We start from the raw sequence: 19,246 nt of genomic DNA, 5'->3' as shown, positions 1-19,246 counted from the left end.
AAGTTGTGACCACCTCTGTGATCCACATTTAAGAGTAGACAAACTCCCCCCCAGCTCTCTCTCGTTTCTGGTGCTGGGACAGGTGGCTGCAGGGCCCGTGTGGGGGCCAGCGGGCCCGGCCAGGCCCTGCTTGGGCCAGGCCGGGCCGGGCCACGGCCATCCTGGAGCCGATGGACCTGTTCCACCCATGGAGCCCCCCCCACTGCCTTGCCGTGGGCAGCCGGAGCTGCTCGGCTCTCCCCCCTCTCCACTGCGATAAGAAAAATTCAACATTCCAGCTGCAAAGCTGAGGTGAGATTAACCCTTTTATTGCTGTGAAGAGCTGAAAACCTGAGGGAAGAGAGAGAGGAGATGCTTAAAGCTGAAATTCTGTTGTGAAGCTATGATATATCAGAGTATCCCGTTGTAATTTCATGAAGATATGGGGGGTGGAGTGTTCAACTCGTGAGCAAAAGCACCTGCGCTGAGATAGGCAGATGCTGACGCAGCTGTAATTTCATGAGAAGTTTGGACAGAGAGAGATGGAAGCGATGAGGACTTTTGCTCCAAATGGGAAAGGAGAAAACCTCAGTTCCTAGAGATGCTCCCAGAGATAGTCCTAACGATGAAGATGAGGAAGACCCTTTGCTCCCAGGGAAGGAGAAGGGCCTCTGTTTTTGTTTCTGAACGGCTCAACCTTAAAATTGTACCCCAAAAACCTTCAAGAGTGGACCCTGGAAAGCAGTTGTGGGAAAAGCTGCAAGTCGGGGGAAAGGACTCACACGCAGGCAGAGAGACTCCTCTTCCTAAATGGACTGAACAATATTTGGAAGTGGGCGGCTGTCTCGTTGTGATAATGTTTTCATAGCATGAGCAAGAAGAGACTTCTCTTTCTAAATGGACTGAACAAGGTTATTATGGAAGTGGTAAACAGACTGAACATCTTAAGGGTTGTCTTTTTACATTGCCAGTGGGAGAAGGGAGGAAGGTGGGGGGAGGAGGAGAGTTCTGAAGGTGGTATAATTTTTTTTTTCTTTTTCCCTTCTTTTAGGCCTGTTAATAAACTTCTTTATATTCTTTCAAGTTTGGTGCCTGCTTTGCATTTCTCCTAATTCTTATCTCACAGAAGATAAACAGTAATGAGTATTTTGGACCAAACCACTACAGGTAGTTTGCTCTGTGAACAAAATTATTAATAACTGCATGGGATAGAACCTAATGTTACTTCTTTGAGTGGCTTCTAGTAGAAAGAACAAAATCTGTTGCAGAGGCCACTGCTCTGAGTATTCGTATTTCCAGTGGCAAGAGTAGCCTGGAGTACATATCTGACCAGTTGTCAAGATATGATTCCCTTTCCAGTTCCCTTCATATTAGAACAATGTAAAACTATCGCCTGGGGAGTGAGACCCAGGAAGTAAACTAAATTATATTAATGCAGGCCAGAAGCTTGTCTCACCCCGTGTCATGGGGGTTTTCAGTCTAGAGCAGTCCATGAGCTGCTGGTTTGGGACTCTGTCACAAGGAGCACCTGGGAGAAGACCTAATAAAAAAATACAGTGTTTTTCAAATGAAATAGTGCTACTTACGAGCATGTAATATCTGAACAAACAGGCAATGAACAGCATAAAATTCTGCACATTATGCAGTGGCATTAAATATACATATTAGTAAGGTAGCAGATGCTATAGTTGCAAAATTGCCATGTAAAGTAGCAGTGTTTAGCAGCAGGGTGCTGCTCTATGTGAGACTCCTTCACATGTAATGAATAGCTAATTTCAGCTCGATAGTCCATCAGAGACCGGAGGGGATCGGGGAGGGGTACAGTGTTCCAGCAGCCCTAACCAGCAGGATGTGCTGAGATGTGCTTTTAATGGAGCAACATTTCTGAGCTCTTGGGGGTAAATTCATAGAGAGAGATGCTGTATGGTTTAGCCTTAGCTGGCAACTAAGCCCTGCACAGCCACAGCTGCCAGCTTGCTTGCTCTCCGTGGGATAGGGAAGAGAATCAGAAGAGTAAAAGTGAGAAAACTCATGAACTGAGGCACAGACAGTTTAGGTAAAGCAAAAGCCAAGCAGTCAAGCAAAGCAAAACAAGGAATTCATTCACCACTTCCCATGGGCAGGCACATGTTCTGCCATCTCCAGGAAAGCAGGACTAAATTGCATGTAACTGTGACTTGGGAAGACAAACACTATGACTGCAAATGGCTCTTCCTTCCTTTTTCCCATCTCTTTGTATGCTGAGCATCATGCCATATGGGATGGGATATCCCTATACTCAGTGGGGGTCAGCTGTCCTGGCTGTGTCCCTTCACATCTCCTAGTGCCCCTCAGCATCCTTGCTGGTGGGTGGGGTGAGGAACAGAAAAGGCCTTGACGCTGTGTAAGTGCTGCTCAGCAACAGGTAAAATATCTCTTGTGTTATCAATGCTGTTTCCAGTTCAAATCCAAAATAATAGCCCATGCAAGCCCAATTCTCTTAGAAAAATTAACTCTGCCAAAACCAGCAGAGATGATTAGCTGTTTGTATTCAGATTGAGGAATTGTTGTGGTAAAGGGACAATTGGGCATGTGAAATACCTGTTGCAGGGATGACATGGTGATTGGTCCGGGTGACTCATCAGGGATGGTAGATGTCTTCTTGTCTTCTTGAGCAGATCGACTAAAACCAAGCAAAAACATACATGAGAATTGACAGTGAAAAAGTGAGCAATGAATTCCCTCATTCCTCTTTCAGAGCATGTGAGAATGCTTTTTGATCTGATTAATGTAGGTCACAGATTGGAAGATTCAGATAGCACTTGCACATCTCATGAGCATTGTCTTGTGAGTAGTAAGAGCTAGGAGTTTTCTTGCTGAAAAACAGGATTTTCATGCTGAGTAAGCAGAGGCCAACAGGCTGGGTAGTCCAGGTTCGTTGCTGACATTGTTACATGTTTTTAAAGTATTTTAAAAACAGTCAGTCTAAAGGTAGGAAACTGACCCCATTTAACCTCAAAATATCAACATTGCTGATATTGCTGATATCCTAACATTATTAGGACCAAGCTAGGTCTCTGAATCTTAAGTTTAGCTTTTAAGAGTTGCTTGGAGAGTTTAAGAAGGGAGGAGATACCATATAGGTATCTCAATATGGCCCACTCTTTGTCACCCAGAGATTCTGACTGCTGAAAGAAAAGACAGATTTCTAAGCAAGTTGCTGATAGTGCTTGTAGGTCCTGATTTCAGTCTCACTCCTTATCAGAGGGGGAAGCCTCCTGTTTGACTAACTAAACAAGAAAAGCCAGATGTAGGGAATAATAGTCCTTGATATGTAGTCTGTCATGGTATAGTAAATGATCTATCTTAACCATTTCTCAACAGATAAAATAATCTGAATCATGGTTGACTTTCTGGAAGCACAGTTAAACAGTTCTTTTCTTTCCCATTGTCTGAAGAGGGTATGGATGGACTTGTTTTGGGCATTATTATAAATTTAAAATCTGGACCATTCTGACACAGTACCCAATTGCCTTCCTTCAAGTTACTCTGCTCAGAGAAAGTAGGGGACATTCACAGAAAGGAATTGGGGGTGTTGTTGCAGGGGACAAGATGAGAATATTTTTTCTAGATACTTGAAATTTCTTTTGAACCATTTCAAGTATGAAGAAAATAAATCTATCTGCTTTTATGTAAGGAGCCTGACTTTTGAAGTATTTGAATTTTATTTTGCTAAGACCAGAATACTGACACTGTTAAGCCAAGTTTTCAGGTGATGGTTCTTTGTCACTGTCAGAGAGGCTAGATACTGAATTTAATTATTTTTTACTATTATTGTCTCTCTTATTGCGACAGAGAACTACTTCAAATAGTAGTAAGCCTCTCGATCCAAGTATATTGAGCAACACTGAAAACTAATTCATAAGTAATCTTGTCAGTGTCTTGCTATTTAAATGCAGTGTGACAATACAGCCTTAGGTAGATGCCAGTGATGTTGTGTAGTAATCCAATACCTCACTGAATTCAGTCTTACCGTAAGCTAGAAAAAAAATCTTTAATGTATTAATAATCTCAACAACTGATGTTAGAGGCCTGATTACTGTTCTGCTTTTTTGACACTCTGTCTTTACTTGCATCTGTTTCACAGTCCAAGTAGACATGATTTTCTTCAAGAACTTGGAAAGTTTTCCTCCCCCCCCCCCCCCCATTATATTTAGATGTAGGTTATGATAAAAGTTAAGAGCATAGTCAGAGAGCCTTTCATTATTGCAAAAGGTGGCCCTGTAGGCATTAAACTTGCATCTAAAAGGATATTTAGTACCCCTACAAGAGCAGTGTCTGGTTTGAGATAAGTAAAATCAACACACAACATTGAGTCACAAAATTATTCATCAGTGTTCTTAGTCTTATGGTTTGGGTTTCATGTTCATTGGCAAGTCCAGCTCTTCACTACTTCAGTGGGCAACCAAAGCTAACAAAATGAGGCATTAACCACACCTCCAGAAGTACACCACCTGCCAGCTTATCACAAATTCAAATACTTGTAGTATAAATAGGTTATCAGAAGCCGAAGCCCAGGAAGAAATTAACACCAGGGAAAAGTAGAGGTCTTATGAAAGCGTCTTCTTGCTTGGCTTACTGGTAGAGACACTTGCCATCCTTTCTGTTGCTTTGTTTTTACGTCTCCCATCTCCCTGCATTGCATTATGAAAGTGAAATAAATGGTAGTGGTGTTGTAATTATTTTGTTTTTCTCTGTCTAAAGGTAGTTGTAAGGTGTTCATTGGCTTGTCAGTGAAAGTTAGAAATGTTATATGTTACCAGACATGCTTTTTTGTTTGTGTGTTTTGTTTGGCATTTTTTTGTTTGTTTCTGATAGTTTATGTACTATAAAAGCTGATCTTTAGGCTGAAATACAAAATGCAAAATTCCAGTAACTTGCTTAATAAATGAAAAATTACATAGTATTCTGCTGTATAAATTTGTCCTCCTTTCTTAGATTATTTTCTTTAATTTATCATGGAAGTTTTGCTTCCTTGTTTGTTCAGTTCTGTTTTTCTTTGTCATCCTCCTTCTTTTCTGAACTTTTTGCTATCACCTTGTTGGTGTCTGGAAAGTTTTATGGATGTGAGGCATGAATTAGGAAAAAAAAGTCTTAGGTTGCATTTTATTGTTAGAGCCTGTGCATGTTAATGGAGGCTTGAATGGCATGTTACATGCTGATATACTATCTAGAACCTTTGATTAACAATCAGAATAAGTGTATCATTTTAAACTTCTGAGGGCCTCAGGTTAGAGTTAAATATTACTATAAACTTCTTGGCTTTTGAAAAGAAGAATGGTATGCCTTGCTAGTTCAAGGAGAAGTAGTGTGTGGCTTTAGAGGAAGGGGGGTGGGCTTCTCAGTTTTCTCTTAAAGAAAATTAACTTTCTTAAAGAAAATTGCATACACTTAAAATTTTTGGTGCCTTTGGAAATTAGTTTTTCTTACATGAAACCTTTTAATTCTTTATCTGATGTCTAGAGAAAGGTGGTGCATGTCTGTATGGAAGAATACTGCTGTGGCAAGACTTGCCAGCTTTGGCAATGGGGTGCACTTGCTGTGGCTACTGTATACTGATTTGATGTTATTGAATAATAATCGAAATGGTGAGAAATGGATTAGGATCTAACTTACCAACAGTATGGAAAAACTGTGAACCACAAGAACCTGATTTCACATGGGATGTCCGCTTGTGTGGGTTTAGGCTGTGTGCCCGTGTTATCAAGGATATTCTGGTTTGTAATACAAGTGACCTTTTCTGACCTTTTCTTTAAAACACTTTTATTGTTATTACAGTAGTATTTTTGGGATTCCAGTCCTCATTCGTGACTCTACTGCAGTTGGCCCTGGACAGCCAGGAAAAAAAATGCTTCCGTCAATGCTGGCTTCAGCCATGGAAGGGTGACTCACTTGTGATATTGGTGGATTTTTAGACTTCAGTTCTGGAACTCTTTCAACACTATGGTTTTTGTGGCTCTGTCTCTCTTACTTTGTTAGTAAATACTATGTTGTACTTCATTATTTTTTCTGGAATCCTTTGTAATGCTCTGGTGACCAGAGGAAGTTGCTGAAAACATTTCTCTTGTAAAATTTATAGTCCAGAATGAACTGAGCCGTTCCAAAAGTCCTACATAGTGACTGTTGTTTTCACACTTAAAAGCCTATTTTTCTCTTTTCACCTCTGCTTTGATTATGGATAAAATAGCAGTTTAGTGAACAACGTGATTCCTGCAGTAATTCATAAGCACTTGTTGAAAAAAATAAAGCAATAAAACACTGTGAATGTTTTTCATTATGAATATTTAGTATACAATTGCAAGAATAGAATCATGGCCATAAAGAAAGGGTTTCCTTTACATTCTGTGACTTCTAGTACCATTTTTCATTTGGCAGAAGTGCAGCATTGAGCTCTTTTTTTCCCTCCCCTTTTTAAACAAAAGAAAATTATTCTACAGTTAGTAATGGAAATGGGAGTGGCAGTTTCCTCTTTTAGGCAAAGTATAACACTTCCTGATGGAAGGTCAGTTTAGATTCAAAATTATATTGGCTTGTGTTTTTGCATAGCCTAGACTTGAACTGTTTGAGTGCAGTCTTAAATTACTCTATCAGTTAAGTGTTTTCTCTTGTTGGAATGACCTAAGTACCTAAGTACTGCAGGGTGCCTGTGTTTCAGACATCCTGTGCTGGGTTTTCCAAATTGTAAGTATGGCTGTGGAAATCCAGACACATTCTTTCCAGGAAGGAGTAATTTTCTAATATTTAAAAAATTTCTTCCCAAGTTTACATCAGTGATTTCTCTCATCTTCCTTTCTAGGATTTGATTACTTCTGATTTAAAAATACAGGCTTGATTAAGTCCTTAGCAAGTGAGTAAGAAAAAAAGCAGTTTTTACTGATAATAAAGCAATGAGTCAAGCAGGATGTAATTTTAAAGGTTTTTCCATCTCGCTTTCACACATCTTCTGTTGAAGTTTGTGCTGTTCTGTGGCCTCTGTTAGTCAAATGCAGTTTGTCATTGAAAAGCTGTATAGACAACTGCTGCTAATGCTTTACTAGTTAGGATGAACCCTAACTTTGGACAATGAAGTAAAGCTGATATATCCTGTGTAACATAAGCAAAGACCGTGTGTTATCAGCAATAAAGAATGTGGATAGGGCAGAGATGTGGCTGAACTGGCAGAGGGGAATTAAAAAAAAAAAAAAAAAGTTGTCAGACTGGGTTTGTCCTCTTTCTCCACTTTTAAAATGAACAGGTATTGTTGAAAGTTTTCTTCAGTCTCAAGTAATTTCACTTCTGTTACTTTCTTTTGGTGGAGACAGGCGGTTCATAGTTGAAGATAAACCTTAACTGTTGATATACAATACCGAAAACTTTTGCTCTCAGCAATAAGGCTGTAAATAGTAACTTTAAAAAACAATCATAATTTATCTGTTTGTCAGGCAAGGCATCTTCTGAGTTGTTTAAAATAACTTACAGTTTCTGGATATTTACTGTTTTGAATGCAGGAGTATTTCTTGTATGGCTTTAAGGATATTTTAATGGGAGGTTTAGTCTGCTTAGTTTTGTTGCTCTTACTCATTTACGGTCACTTTCTCATTTGTGATATTTTACTTGTGCTGTAGCAAGCAATAATAGTTTCTCCCTGCAAATTTGATTAAAATCCAAAGTTGTAGTTAAAGCTGAAATGGTATCACCTAGGGAGATGGGTACCTTGGGCTGTGGGAGGAATCTCTGCTGCCTGGTTCTTGCAGGAAAGATGTCAGCATGTCCCCACCACAGCAGGAGTGAATTCCTCCTCGAAAGCTAGTAACAAGTATCTTTGCTCGGATCCTATGAAGACTGGTCATAAGCAGTCCTTGTTCTTGGGCACTCTCAGTGTACTCTGAGGGTGCAGCTCCTTGCAGACTGTTTGCACATTCTCCCATCTCAAGCGTTTCCCTTTGCAAGAAACACAGGCTTGTGAAATTTGCCAGGAGAGTGAAGGTTTGTTTATCAGAATTTAAATGTAGATTAGTAATCTCTCTTAACCTCTTGTTTCTAGCCTTCATTTTGGATAAATGTAAACTTGAGTGTGAGGCTGGCCTACATTTATATTCCATTAAAATTTACCTGTAAACATTTCAGTGTACATTAGCTAGATGATCTGGACAGCATGGTGCCTTAAAAGCTTACACTTCTAGCAACTTTCTTGAGTATTAGTTATCCTTATTACTCTTTTATTTACCCCGCCCTAATTTTAAGTCTATTTCCAGTTTTTATTCAGCATCAGAGTAGCTTTGATGACGTGATTTCAGTTTTGCTGAAGCAAGCTGCTGTATGGCAATTCCAGGCAGTTCCTCTCACCTCAGCTAGCCCATTAGATCTCCCTGAGAAGTTTGAGGATTGTGATATTCCGTGCATTGTAAGTCACAAAATGTTAATTTGCCCACGTTCTACAAAGGTTATGATTTCTTCGCATTCTTGTTTTTGTAAATTGCTATCACATGATCTCTGTGGGTTATATTATTAGAAAAATGTCATTTATCTAGCTAGATCTCCTATCTGCTGGTTTCTCACAATTAACTATACTTAGCTATCCATCAGCTTTGGGGTTTCCAGGCTCACACTGAAATTTTTTGTTTGCAGGTGCTCTCAGGGTATGTGGTACTGAGAAAGGAGCTGTTAAGCCTGTAGCATACAGGAGCATAGTTTGTTTCAAACTGATGCCCTTTGAAAACAAAACAACGTGGCAAAACTGGAAAACAAAACCAAAACAAAGAACAAACAAACCAACAAAAAGGCTTGATTTGTATACCTCAGAGAGGCTGACCTGCAGCCATGGATTGCTAGCCTTGTGACTTCACAAGACTATCAGCATTCACAGTTTTAGTGATTCTTGGCACTGTGTTTAGCTTTTATCTGAAGAGACTTGCCTGCTTCAGCTCTACTTCTGCTTTGTGAGCCATAAGCATCATTTGCCACATCCTAGATCACAGTTTGAGCATCACTGTGCTAGAGGAAAGCTCTGTTACTGCTGTCTGGAAAGCACCATTTTAAGTGTATCTCTTTCTTGTACCAAGATTTTGCTGCTTTCCTTCTGTCTACAAAGCCTAATGCTACAAACACCTAAAATGGGCTTGATTATATCAGTATTACATAAGTTGAAGTGAAGACAGCTTTCAGGTTTTGCAGAGACGTGATCTGAGGCTGTGAGCAGTGCTGATGAGAATGCAATTCTGTCGTTTGTATGGTGTTCCTATGGGGTGGGTTGCAAGTTTAACTACAGGGGTAGCAGTGAAACCTTGAGGGACCCTTGGGGCCGTGCTCATTTGGTGTGTGTTTTGTTCCAGACAGCATGAGCTGCTGCAGTCTGCATCTGTCTTAACACAGTCCAGATCTGATATAGCTGTTGGGCAGCAGAAGGCATTTTCCTGTGTTATTTGCTGTTTGGACAGCATTTCCTTCTTTTTAGGGAAGAGTAGTCTGGATGGATGTATCTGCAGTCATCCATGCTTGGGCTGCAGTGGTAAGTGTCTGCTTTTGAGCAGTAGAGATACGATCAAACTTGGCTTGGGGGGTTAGTGGAGACCTTTGTCTAACAGAAATAATTAGTTGACCAGTTGTCAGACTTGAAGGTTTGGGCTAGTAGACCTGGAAGATCGGTGGTTTTAAGTGCAACTGTTGAACTCAGTGTTGGGACAAATAAATCTTGTTGTTCAAGTCACTGTGGCTTCCTCTGTTGCTGTGTGCATGTTCTTCGAAGTGTGCCAGCGCTAGTGAACTTTCAAGTTGTCAGTGTCCTGTGTGTGTGGACTTAATGCTACTCTCACTGTCTTCCAAATGTACTGAAATACCAAATTATGACTACTGTCTTTATGGAAGGGAGTTGTGGAATCCAGGTGGTTAGTTGTGACACATCCTCTGTTAGTGTTTGGGTGCAGGGGCAATGCTAATTTTATTTTAGGAGGCAGTGATCTCAAAACCTAAGTTTGTCTATACCCTATGCATTGACCAGAAATAGTAAACATCTTATGTACTGCTCTTAATTTCTTTTCCAACTTAATATCTTTGTGTTGGCATGTTTAAGATATGATGGGTGAATATATTTTATTTTAAATCAGTGTTTTCTCTGCTTGTGAAGAAGCTGTTAAAATTAGCTTCAGGCTAAGTGTGGCATGCAGGGTTTTGACTTCATAATAATTTCAAAGTGTGTTGTTTATCTGTTTTTAGAGTGTTCCAAAGTTCAGACAGAATTGAATGTAGGATGCTACTTTACCATTGCAAAGGAAAACCACTTCTAAAAAGACAAAATTTGAATGAGGTAAACATGGTTTACATTTTGCTTGTCTTAAAAAAAAAAAAAAATGCAACCACTGATGTAAATATGGAAAAAATAGCTAATGGGCATGGTTGGAAACTACTTTCCAGAAGCATTTGTTATTAGGTAGGCAAGATGAAACAGGTGTTTACACAGTGATTATGCGTTCGCCAAGTAATATAGTAGTCTGAATAAATGCTAGCTGGTAGGCCTGCAAGTTATTTTAAAGATTGCTGGAGACAGAGAGTACAATTCTGATAACTAATGGAAAGTTACATGTGGGGGAGGTACGTGCATAGGTCTTGCATGCTGAATTATCCAGCTCCCAGAACAAGCTCTTCCGTTTTTTTCTCAGTAAGTAACTTAATCTGCTAGCCTCTTCTGGGAAAGTCAAACAGCTCCTGTGTGTTCTTGACTAGCAAGCAGTATGTATACATGGGAAAAGAGTCAGTGGATCAATGTTAAGGAGAACATTCATTTCCAAATACAACTGGTAGTATACTTCCTGATTTTAGGAGAATGTGTGTGTAGTGGATGAGGCATGGACAATGTTCTCAAAAGGCACATGACAGAAAGCTAATCAAGAACACCATTTTTTAAGCTTTGGGGTATTACTGTAATCCAGTTCTGACATTTTAATATTTTCTGTAAAGGATAAACAATACCCAGTGGTGATCTATGGATGTGTTTCAATCAAATCCTTCAATTGCAAATGTAAACTTAGAGTAATTTTTTGTTGGTTTTTGGTGGTGTGCTTTTTTTTTTTAGCCACTGGAATTATTGACTACACACACAGAGAGATATAGACCACACCACCCCCCAAAATTTTACGTGGCTACTTCTGATAGTTCTGGTTCATTTTGGTCTGTTTGTTTTCAAAATACGTCTTTGGACTTGGGCACATTGAGGATGATGCTTTTCAACACTTGACATTAGAGATGAATTACACTCATGAGATGTCATTAATGATGCTTATTTGGTGCAGTAACTTTGCTACTTATCCTGTTAGATAGTGAAACTCACTATTTCAAAATTTGCTTCTGACTTGACTAACTAAAAGCCTATCTGCTGCTGCTTCTCCACATGCCGCTGTTTTTTCTACTCCTTAGTGTGTTACCGTTTGAACTTGCTTTTGTTTTACCCTAAAGAGTTAATATTTTTTTTGTTATGACGAGCACATATACTTGTGCTGGAAAATACTACATTGTAATTGTGTGAATTTTCAATTATTGGGTGGTTTTAAAGTCCCAGAATGTTTTTAGTCTATGGATTGGATGCTGTCTAGCAGATTTTGGCAAAAGTTGCTTTGTAAAATTCACAGACTTTTAAATGCTTTCTTCCTGATGGCACTTTGGCACAGTCCCCTTCCAAAAGTATGACAGCTGAGAACACTATTTTATTGGCTGTTAAATGGCATTTGAGGTGTGTTCAACAGAAGCAATGTTGTAAGAGAGCCTTATTTTATACATTGTCTTAATGCTTCAGCTGCTTTTCTGATTGCATTTTTGCAGAGTGCAAAGCCTCTGTGCATTGAACATGTCAGCTGAGCTTGAGTTACTGATCACATGCTGGTTTGAAAACAAACATTTCAAACTGCCAGTCACTGAAAGAAAAGGTGAAACATGCCTGTTCTATAAATAGCTTCTGTCGTGAATACACAGTTTTCTGCCTGCAACTCTTTTATTGTCTTTAACTAGTAATGAATGAGCTCTTAAACTAAAAAGTGAAACTTCAGTGTTCTTGGAGTTGTTTGGAATGGATAAATATTTCTAGCAAAGGTTCTGTAACTTTGGGTAAAATAGGAATTTTCCTTGTGAAGGGAAGTACTTGTTTAGGGTAAGGCCTTGCAGGTTTTAGCTGAAGAGACTTTTTCTGTTCCTTTGGACCTGTTAGTGAAATGTCATTTTCTTCGACTCCCCACACAGGTGATTCCTTTTGTCTTTTTCCAGGAGTGTGTAGCATCTTGCTTCTTGACAGGCTATAAATTACTGCTGGTGAACACTTTATAGCAAATCACAGTGCATCAGTGCTACAAATTTTTCATATTTTAGTTGGAGAATATTAGATGGTTAGGTTAACAAAATATTTAAGTTATGTCTTCAGGAGGGGAATAGCTCTCCCTGTTCAGTACTCTGCAGTGTTGAGGGTCAGCGGTGAAGGTGTCATTTGATTTCTGGTGGGTTAAATTATAACAGCCCTGCCAGTGCTTCTGAGCTAAAATTTCCTGGATTGTTTTTTCTGATATGGTTTAAACTTTTTAAAGGTCATATTTGCTAACAAAAATTTCTTTCTTTAAAAACTGAAATAGAAAAAGAGGAGGAAAATAGTGTTTCATAATTAGGAGGCGTATCCTGGTGGGATAGTTAGTACAGAGCTTCTATGTCTTTAGCATGCAAGAGCAGCAGGTGTTTTTGTTTAAACTCTGCATAAGTTAAGACGGATAGGTTAGGTAAGGTGACTGTATTAGTGCTGTCATTGTTTAGACCAGTATGTGTGTTTTTAAATGTTTCTAAATTTTGGTGCTTGTGAATTTTTAATAGAAACCCCTCAGTGGAGAGGGAGCCATGTGTTTGATTCTGAGTGGTGCAGGGATTTAAGGGCAGACCTGCTCTTAGCTCTTGAGTATTTCTGGAGGCCTTCATGTTTGCAGGAGGACTTTAACTTTTTTGAATGCTTGAACAATGTACTGGCAAATTAAAAGTGGTAATATTGTTAGACTATCTGATTGGTCTGTTCTATTATTATTTTGCATCAGTTGAATAGATGATCTTTCATTTGGTGTTTTTCTGCTGTAATTAATAGGAGTTCAGATACTTAGAAGGAGTAGGAGAGAGTAGGATCAGGCTCCTTCTGTGTCCAAGTGTTAGATTTTTCCTTAGCTCATGGATTGTAGACAGGTTTTTTAATGTATGCTTCACAGGGAAGTGGAATTTAAAAAATAGTCTCCCATGCAGTTTCTTTGGGACCACCAATTCAACTTCCACTCACTGGGAATGAACCAGAAATAAATAGAGCTGGTTAAATTTTAACAAAGCCTTTCTTTTTGAGAGAAGACACTTAAAGGAACATGCTGTGACTACTTAAAAACTAAAGGGAAAGACAGAGGAAGGAGCTCATGATGTGAGGGGTACTTCCATTCCCTTTCTTTCAACAAGGGGTGAGTGGAAGCAGGAATACTGCTTGTGCCTGGGTTTGTTCATCCACTCCCTTTCGTCTCTGTGCGCTTCACACTATCTCTTCAGCCATGGCTTGTAACTACCTGGGAAACATCCCCTTGCAAAGTCAAGGTTAGTATGTGCATATGACCTTGTTCAGGGTATAGTATCAGAATACTGCAGTGATGCTGACTGCATAACCTGCTCTGAAGTACAGTGTGAACAAATGGAAAAAATAAGGGATTTTCCTTTTTGTTTCCTGTAAGATGAAGAACTTTTTAAAAATTCCTTGTGATACAGCATTTTGGATTAGAGCTATGCATATATTGCCCCCCGCCCATCTAATCTTCATGTGATAATGCTTCCTGCAGTACACTTTTTTGGTATTTCAAGAATATTAGCTCAGTTTTTGACATTGGGGGAGTGTGGGTTTATATTGTTTCCGTTGTAAGTACTTGTTGTAGAACACCTTACTTGTATCCATCTCAGCTTTAATATGTACTCTCCAAATTTAATGCTGGTATGGCATATGAAATTCAGTTTCATTGCCCTGTATCTGTGTCTCTGACTTTAATGCTTGAGCTGAAATCAATATCATGCTTATGTAAAATCAAAAAGAAGCCCCCTTATTCTGCTATTCAGTGATAAAGCTTTGAGAGCCAAACCTGGGCATTCATGTTGGGCAGACAGGTGGGCTTCCTTTGAATCTTCAGCGTTTGAGATCTTGTGCTGTGTTGTCACATGGCATATTTGCTGAAGGAAACATCTTGCTTAGGGTTTCCATGCCTCCTTACAGTCCATGCAAACCTAGCTCTTCTGCCTTGTGCTTATTATGCTGATTGAAAAATAGGACCATAATGCAGACATCTGGAACAGTGCATAGGTGTCTCATTCAGTGCTATAAATCCGACATCCTGTGTATTGGTAGCTACAGCAGTTTGCATGTCCGAAATGCTGCACAAACATAGCTGTTCTACTGGATCACTTGGGTGAAGGTGAGCTTTAGCATGAGGTCAGTGGTGAGAGAGGTGAAAGCGAAGAGGATATGTGACTTGTCAGTGAATCAGTTGAGACTAGGACTGGAGTTCATGCCGCTAGAGTGCACTGCTTCCTTCTCACTTATTGAGAGAATGCTTAAATTTGCCGGTAGGTGCTGCAGGCTCCCTGGTGGGGGGTTTGGAAAATTGCTGCAAAACTGAGTAGTTTCACGTTGGTCTTTATGGGATGCTGCTCTGCTTCTGCAGCTGTCACTTACCAAATAAATATTTCTCTTGCTGTCCGACTTCCATGAATGTTGTGATGGAATGGCATAGGGCTTGTGATTGGATTTTTTACTCCCCTTTTGGTTTTATTGGAGATGAAAGAGGTATGTATAGAAGAAAGGATTAATCGTATTTTTAATTAAAGCAAGTTCTTTGAGATGTATCATTTTTCAGAAGTAGCCACAGACTTTATTAACAAAACTTTCTTGATAATGAGAGATAATATTTTACATATATCATTAAGTTCTCTTTTTCCCTGCACAGGTTTCCACTTGAGTGGCACAGTAACAGAGCCTGCAATGCAATCGGAGCCAGAAACTGTTTGCAATGTAGCTATCAGCTTTGATCGTTGCAAGATTACCTCAGTGACCTGTAGCTGTGGAAACAAGGACATATTTTACTGTGCCCACGTTGTGGCACTCTCTTTATACCGGATCCGCAAGCCAGATCAGGTCAAACTGCATCTTCCCATTTCAGAGACACTCTTTCAAATGAACAGAGACCAACTACAAAAATTTGTGCAGTATCTGATCACAGTACACCACACAGAAGTTTTGCCAACTGCTCAAAAATTAGCAGATGAAATTCTTTCTCAGAATTCAGAAATCAATCAAGTCCATGGTGAGTTTGATACTTGTTCTTCCTTTTGCTTAATTTCATAGGTTTTGAGCTTTTTTTGTACATTCAGAAGTGTGACCTGCTTAGTTGTCTTCCGAGCTGAATTATTCTGTGATACAATGGTGTTTACCAAAGGGGATTCTACTACTGAACCTTTATTTTAAGATGTTTAGAAAATGGTACTCTTTGGAATATGGAAAAGAATTTATAAGCAATGAGCTTGATGTTTCCAGCACTGTTAATATGTGACCTGCTCTGCTTCATGCTTGTATTTTCCAGCTAGTGAAAACTGAGTAGTGGTGTTCTTTGTATAGCTGTATTGCTTCAAGGAACTCATTTGCCAGCTTACCAATGGTGTCTTCTTGTTATTTTGTTCTTTGTACTAGTTTTCTGATATTTTGATTGTGGAATTTTGTTTTAATGGCAAAGTATAGAAGCAAGTAGGTGTTACTGTTTTTTTCATTCATTAAATGCACTTCTGCTAACCTTTGGGATTTGCTTTCTGTATGAAGTCAGGAGAAACATAAAAACTGTATTTCCTGTTAGTGCTGCAGCAGTTACAGCATAGCAGAGGTCTTGATCTTTCCTGCTTTCTCATCTGCACATTATTTTAATGGCTGTTTTTTGCTGTGAACAACTTGCATTTGTTAAAGGATGCTGAGGTGAGGCTTCTGACATGGGTTTTTATGGACCCTGCAGAACTGAGAGCAGGTAGTTGTGGGCTTGAGGTGACCCAGCTAGTTTATTAGAGTCCTGTGTTCCTGTAAAGTCACCTGGTAGAAATGTCTTCTCAGGTCACCAGCGCTGTAAGTATAAGGGCAACTTAGGGGCGAAGAATAAGTTACCTAATATCTAAGAATATCTTCTTTTCTTTTTTTTTTTTTTTTAATTGACAGAACAGGTCTTGTGTTAAATATTTGAGGCATGACTGTTATTCAAAGAACTTGCAATACAAACAGAACCAAGATGCTTAATATTAAGATAAAGAAAACCATGTATGCTAGTTACAATGTAGGCAGAAAAAACCAAGTATTTTCAATAACAGGACTCCTCTGCAGCTTAAACTCCCTCCTCGTGCTGCTGTGACCCTGACAGGCCCAGAGAGGTGATGGTGAAAGAAAGTAAATTTCAGGAGCAGTGGTCTTTTTTGGCTTTGGGGGCTATGGGGATGTGGCCAGAGGCAAGCCAGTTGCTGTAGTTGTTGAATGTAATTGTGACAGTGGAAAGGAAGTGAAACAAAAGGAGAGGCTGGACATTAAGCAATAGAGGAAGATGCTCAGGTGTTATGAGCTGAAGGCATGTATCATATGAGAGTTGTTAACAACCTGAGCATTAATGAGCTAATTGGTAAGGAAGAATTGGAGTAAGAGAGAGGCACAGAAAATTTGAACAGTCAAGGGTGATTAGAAGAGGGGAAGGCAGTGGTAGGGACACAAAGGGCACGTGATATAAATATATGTATTAGCCATATGATGGCTAATGCAAGAGAAATGACAAGCTGTTACAGACTTGATAAATGTGAAGTCTATAATTAAACTAATCATAGGAATGTTAGTCTTTGTCAGCTATTTTCTCATTGTCAGAATGTCACATTGCTCATTATTGTATAGTGTATTTTTGGAGAAAGATTTGAGATTTGTATCACTGAAAATAGCAAGAAGTTTTTTATTTCCTATTTTAAGTTGATGATCAGTTACAACATTTTGCAATGAATTTGAATAGGTTAGTTGAAATTTATCCATAAAACTGAAATGTTTCTTACGTAAGTTGCTGTCTTCCTAGTAAGTGAGATTGCAGTATGTCTTTATTGACTGTCACTATTTTCCACTAAAACGCCAAAAGCCAAAGTAGAAAATGCAGGCAGCATAGGAAAATGAACTACTGTTACCAAAGGAAGCTGGGTTCTAGAAGACTTTACATAGTTTCCTGCTTTTCCTCTCAGACTCACATAAAACCACGGAATTTCTTTCCACGTTCACAATACTAAAAGATTACATAGTTATTTTAAGGAAAAAGTGAGTTGTTTTGCTTACTTAGCAAGGCAGTGTTCTTCTGGGATTCGTACTGTCATTCTGTTCTTTTGATCTTTAATAAAATTCCTTAGATTAAAAATAATAAAGTTAACAAAAAACATCCTATGACAAATAACCAAAAAAATTTCTCATTCTAATATTGTAGGGTGATGAATGTAAGATCACCATTTACTCTGTGTTATCTGCTGTGCTGCAGATGTTGAGTTTGTAGTGCAAAACTGCCTTCTAGACCTGTCTTGCTTTGAACAGTTTGACCTCATTGAACTGGTGTTTGAAGAGAAATTTTATTAAGTTCTACTTGAAGGCACAGGTAAGTGAGAAGAAAAACATGGAAAAACTTGCTTATTGAAAGTAGAGGAAGCCTGACACAGATACCTGAAACAGCTTTGATTAAGAGAAATTCGGAATCTGGACTTGGATGAGGAAATTCTTTTCGCTGTTGCCTAGAGGTGGTTTGATTTCAGTGTTGTTCTATATAAGACTTAATTTTTTTTTTTTTTCCCCTCCTCTGTGGTCACTGTACTAGTTCTGATTTTCATATATTTTCAATGATACGCAAAAAAAGTCAGCTCTTGAATAGTATTTATTGGTATGTTTGAATGGTCTGAGACTTGGAAGAGCTTTGACCAGTTATCTTCTTGTCTTCCTTATGAACTGGCTCATAAGAGACGATTAGATGACTTCAGTGCTTTCACGTAACAAAAGGCTTATTGGATAATTGTTCATTTGCTCAAAACTCTGTGTTATGTTCAGTGACTGTCTTTGGCCACCTTTCAGGAGGTTACTGGGGGAATTAGTGAAGTGACTTGTATTGACACAGGTTTATAATAACCAATTCCTTTGAGTTTCTTGGTGGACACAAATGATGCAGTATCTTTTCTTCATGACTGAGCCTCACTGCAGGAAGAAGTAAGAGGATGTTGTTAGAAGCACAGGAATGTGTTGGTTAGGCACTAACTTCTTCAGGAGAGACAAGTGATTTATTGGGAATCTTTTTCTGTATTTGCCATGCTATTTTCACTTCCAAGAAGCAATCACTCACTGATTACAAGAGTGCTCTGCATATTTTTAGAGCACAAAAGCACCTCTTACTTTTGAGAAGATTTCTTGTGTTCTGATTGTCTCATGTGACACTGCTACAGCTGTTCATGTTCCTGATGATTTTAAAACTGGAGTTTTGTGGTGTGTAATCTGTACTGAAGACAACTGCAGGTCTTAATACTGATAGCCTCCCTGGTGTTTGTACTACAGAACTGTTGGCTTCAAATTGGATTTTGATTTGGGTATGCTCTCATAGGAAACTGGACATAGCTTTGGATTGTGCTTAGCTGAAGCTTTTTTCCTCTCTGTTAATTTTTGTGGTGTTGTACAGAGAAACCTGTTAGGTGCGTAGGCTAGGAAGAGACCAGTCAGGATGACAACAGGTTGTCAGCTGAATTTGTCATCTTAGATCTGCCTTTTCATAGGCATGAAACTTTCACTTCAATAAATTGTTTGGAAGGCCAAACTCTCTTAATGAGAATTTGTGTAGAAATAGCAAAGTAACTGCAAGATGGGTGGAGGGAGACAGGGAAGGTCTATTTTCATATTAGTCTCATATTAGAATAGTTTTTTTATTATGTGCATAGTGGAAAAGGGTCTGCTGGTTTTGGTATAAGGACAGGCTGGCAAACCTTTTTAACTTTCAAGCCGTACTGTTTCTTCTCCTGAGTGTTTACTGCTGCTGTTGCAATCTCTGGTCTTGGAGGAGCTGTATGGATTTCTCCAGACTTTCTGCCATTCTCTGATTCTCCAACTTGCAGTAAAAGTCACTTGCCGCTACAGACCCACATACAGATGAACTCAAATTTAAGAGGGAGGATCTGGGAGAAAGCAGCTGAA

At 39.1% G+C, this 19,246-nt stretch overlaps 1 protein-coding gene across 2 annotated transcripts in view; it reads left to right on the top strand.

Annotated features, from left to right (window-relative positions):
* Positions 1–19,246, top strand: part of ZSWIM6 (zinc finger SWIM-type containing 6) — a 110,788-nt gene that overhangs the window by 45,890 nt on the left and 45,652 nt on the right. For both annotated transcript variants that reach the window (XM_032097470.1, XM_032097468.1), the window contains exon 2: positions 14,979–15,335. In XM_032097470.1, coding sequence (XP_031953361.1) covers positions 14,979–15,335 — 357 coding nt within the window. The remainder of the gene's footprint in view (positions 1–14,978; positions 15,336–19,246) is intronic.

The sequence above is a fragment of the Corvus moneduloides genome, chromosome Z (assembly GCF_009650955.1).
Source record: "Corvus moneduloides isolate bCorMon1 chromosome Z, bCorMon1.pri, whole genome shotgun sequence".
Lineage (NCBI taxonomy): Eukaryota > Metazoa > Chordata > Aves > Passeriformes > Corvidae > Corvus > Corvus moneduloides.
Note: the sequence above shows the minus strand (reverse complement) of the source record. Positions and strands in the feature narration are given on the sequence as shown.